Below are 3150 nucleotides of genomic sequence, written 5' to 3' on the forward strand. Positions count from 1 at the left end.
GAAGACAGGGTGAAAATGTACGTAGGGCACGGGGGCACCCCCGTGGGTCAAAACGTAGGCGTGCCTAGTTGTACAAGAATGGAAACATTAAGCTAATAGAATGAAAGTGCTTCAACTGCCTCCTCAACAAAAGATACTACCTGTTCCGGATCTAACTCTGCAGGGAATTCTTCATCATCCAAGCTCAGATCCCCAAGATCAAGTCCTGGGTCTTCCTGAAAGTCACATGGGTCTGGAGTCTCTTCGACACTTGAAGTTTTGGGGCTGCTGGTCCCAGACGCAAAATATGCATGTCTTTTGTCTGGCCGGAAATTTCGATAGGCTGATGCGGTTGTTGCGTAAACGGCACCTGCAACCATGAGATCCTGTGAGGGAGTTGCCCATTCATTATTCAAGCGACTGGGTGTATAGCTTTGAATCATATTAGCCACAAGGTAATTGTGGATGATCTGGACATCAGCTTCAGTGGATGGACTTGTGTGGGAATTACTGTTGCGTGGTGTTTTGAAGTGGGTCTGAACCTGGCGAATGACTTCCCGAAGGGCAAATATTGAAACAGAGACCATCGCAAGCCATTCCCAGCTCCGGTTAGAGCCTTTGGCATTGTAAATAATCTGTGAGAATCCGTGAAAGAATCATAACAGTGATTCTTAAAAAAACAGTACCTTAAGCCAGAAATTTTGATGCTCTTGAAGTAAGTCCATCTCTTTGAAGCCATTTGGCCTGCCCGATAAATTGGCCAACCAATTCATCAAGTAGGCATTGCTGAAACACACAGATTAGTAGTACGTATCATGGAATAGACAAGAATACTTACCGAAGACGAGGGTGCATTGTTTTCAAATCCATAAGAGTGTGAAAAAGAGCATCGGCATACTTTGGCATCTTTCCTGACCCATGAAACATGAGTACCCAGTGTGCAAGGACATTAATCACTGTTCCGATATCCCCTTGTTTGATAGCTGCAGTAAGCACAAGGAGTATAAGAGCGTCACGGTTGAATAAAATGATATTTTCGAGAGGAACGTCACGCGTCTTGAGTTTACGAAGTTTGGTTACCCGCTGAGCTGAAAAAAGTTCCTCGAAAACAGCTTTCGAAACCCGGGAAAGCTCCTCACGGGTCTTAATCTGCGAGGTCCATTTTTTGAGGTCATTACCTGGACAGTACAAACGAAAACCATCAAGGATGTTTGCCAGAAGTGCCAGCTGCAACATGAGCTCCATAATGGGTCGAAATGGCGGCAGCTGCTTGGCTTTCCAACCAGCTGTGATGGGTTTCCAGCCAAGTAAGGTGTTCATTCGCCAGAGAGACCAAGGGGACTTGCTATTCAGGACACCCCAGTGTTCGTTGGCCGTGCATCGACTTCCGGCCACCTTTCCGTGGAAGAGACCAATTTGAGGTTTCATGAACTTTCCAGGGCTATCGACAAGGGAAGTATCTGTTCGTCGAGATGCAGAAGCCTAAGATTCTGTTAGCAAAAAACAAGCTACAGATACAGGATGCATACGGAGTCTGTTAGTGCATTTGTTAGTTGATCACCTACACTGAGAAAGGGCCCATGCTTCTTTATCTCATCTTCAGTGAGACCTAACGTGCGGAAAAATATATGATCGACGATGTCAAGTGTACCATCAATTGTCGATTCATCAATGAGCGTGGCAGGAAGTGGATATTGTTCTGTTTTATGAACTGGGATTGCAAGGACCATGGGGGGAGACAAATCAACGCCTTTCAGACACTGACGAATGTCTGGAAATGTGTTGAGCAGGATGTCTTCGATATGCCAGATCATGGAAGTCTGGAGCTCTGAAACTTGGTCGGCGGTTGGTAGAAGATCGATATGGGGTTGGAAATCATAGACATTCCGTCGAACCTGACGTGATGGCAATACCGAAAGAGGGATGGAACCGTAAGGAACGTTGAAAAGTGGGAGTAGAGTGGCAGTCGTTCCGTTATCGAAATGATTCTTCGCGGCTTGTCGCTGCTCATTCACGCGAAAGGCAATGTTGATGTTGTCCCAAATGACCATACACACCTTCTCGCGGACCAAGGACCAGATGCACTGTAGCCGTTCTTTCCCCATGAGTTTGATCTTGTCCATCGCGGATGAGTACGAGAGAGAGAAGCCAGCGTGATTGAGTACGTTGAAAAGCGAGCGAGACGCTCCACTTGCGAGGAGGTAAATGGCTGTTACAAGCTGAAATTCACTTGCCTTTTCGTTCTTTGTTTGGGCAATGATACACATAACAGTGCTAAGAACCTAAATAATGTCAGAACCAACTGAGACGAAGGAAGAAAAAAGTGCTTACAACATCCTTTTTCTTGTGTCGCTCAAGCGTCGCATCAGCGGAATACCCGTTCAGATCGCAAAGAAAAGAAAAGAAATTTGGTGCAGCGGTTCGAGCGTCAGTCAAGAGGTTGGCGAGGGAAAAGTCCTCAAGAGTGTTTGTGATGTTCCTGTCCCGGTTTGGCTACAGTACACTGCCGAGTTGAACTCCTTCTTCGACAAGCAGGGTCTTCAACCTAGCAGCCATCCAAGCATCTGTTGCTGCAGGTTGACACTGGTGAATGGACTCGATGATATGGATGCCGTGATGAGAAAGCATTTGGGTGACCTGAGATGAAAGCTGTCGGTCGTTGGTGGCAGGAGTTCGGATAGATACGCATAGAGCGTCGGATAGCCTGCTGCAGTCCGAGCGTGTTCCATCTGCCTCAACCGCTCAGTTGTCTGCCTCTCCTTCTCTTCTTCAGCCTCCCTCAACCTAAGCTCCTCCTCTTGAGCCCTCTCCTTTTGTTTTTCGATCCAAGATTGACATGCTTCATTGAGTTGGGCAGGTGTAACATCCTTGAGAACCTGCCGCCACACTCGTTTGACAGTTGATATTGGTGGTGTAGTGTACGGAATGAAGGTGCTGGCAGGTGGGGAATTTTCATCAGGAACAGATCTTTTTCGAGGAGTAGACATTACGGAAAGGTTAGAGGTGGTAAATTCATGTATATTCGCATAGATAATCGTTGAAATGAGGCCTACACGTTGAGATCACATTGTCCCAAAACAGATAATTGGACTTTGAAATTCCTGTGTACTCCTTCATGGTTAAGTTGTACCAGCCATTCTGGTGGCTAATTCCATCCCACACATCACATAT

The 3150-nt window shown here is 46.5% G+C and overlaps 1 protein-coding gene across 1 annotated transcript in view; it reads right to left on the reverse strand.

Moving 5' to 3' along the window:
- LACBIDRAFT_332236 (uncharacterized protein) overlaps window positions 1-3150 on the reverse strand; it is a gene marked incomplete at both ends in the record, with an annotated part of 5256 nt that overhangs the window by 648 nt on the left and 1458 nt on the right. The window contains 7 exons of the mRNA XM_001886723.1: window positions 141-614; window positions 666-765; window positions 818-1461; window positions 1545-2261; window positions 2311-2436; window positions 2482-2683; window positions 2719-3028. Of these exons, the coding sequence (XP_001886758.1) occupies window positions 141-614; window positions 666-765; window positions 818-1461; window positions 1545-2261; window positions 2311-2436; window positions 2482-2683; window positions 2719-3028 (2573 nt within the window). The remainder of the gene's footprint in view (window positions 1-140; window positions 615-665; window positions 766-817; window positions 1462-1544; window positions 2262-2310; window positions 2437-2481; window positions 2684-2718; window positions 3029-3150) is intronic.

The sequence above is a fragment of the Laccaria bicolor genome, genomic scaffold (assembly GCF_000143565.1).
Source record: "Laccaria bicolor S238N-H82 LACBIscaffold_39 genomic scaffold, whole genome shotgun sequence".
In the NCBI taxonomy this organism is placed as follows: domain Eukaryota; kingdom Fungi; phylum Basidiomycota; class Agaricomycetes; order Agaricales; family Hydnangiaceae; genus Laccaria; species Laccaria bicolor.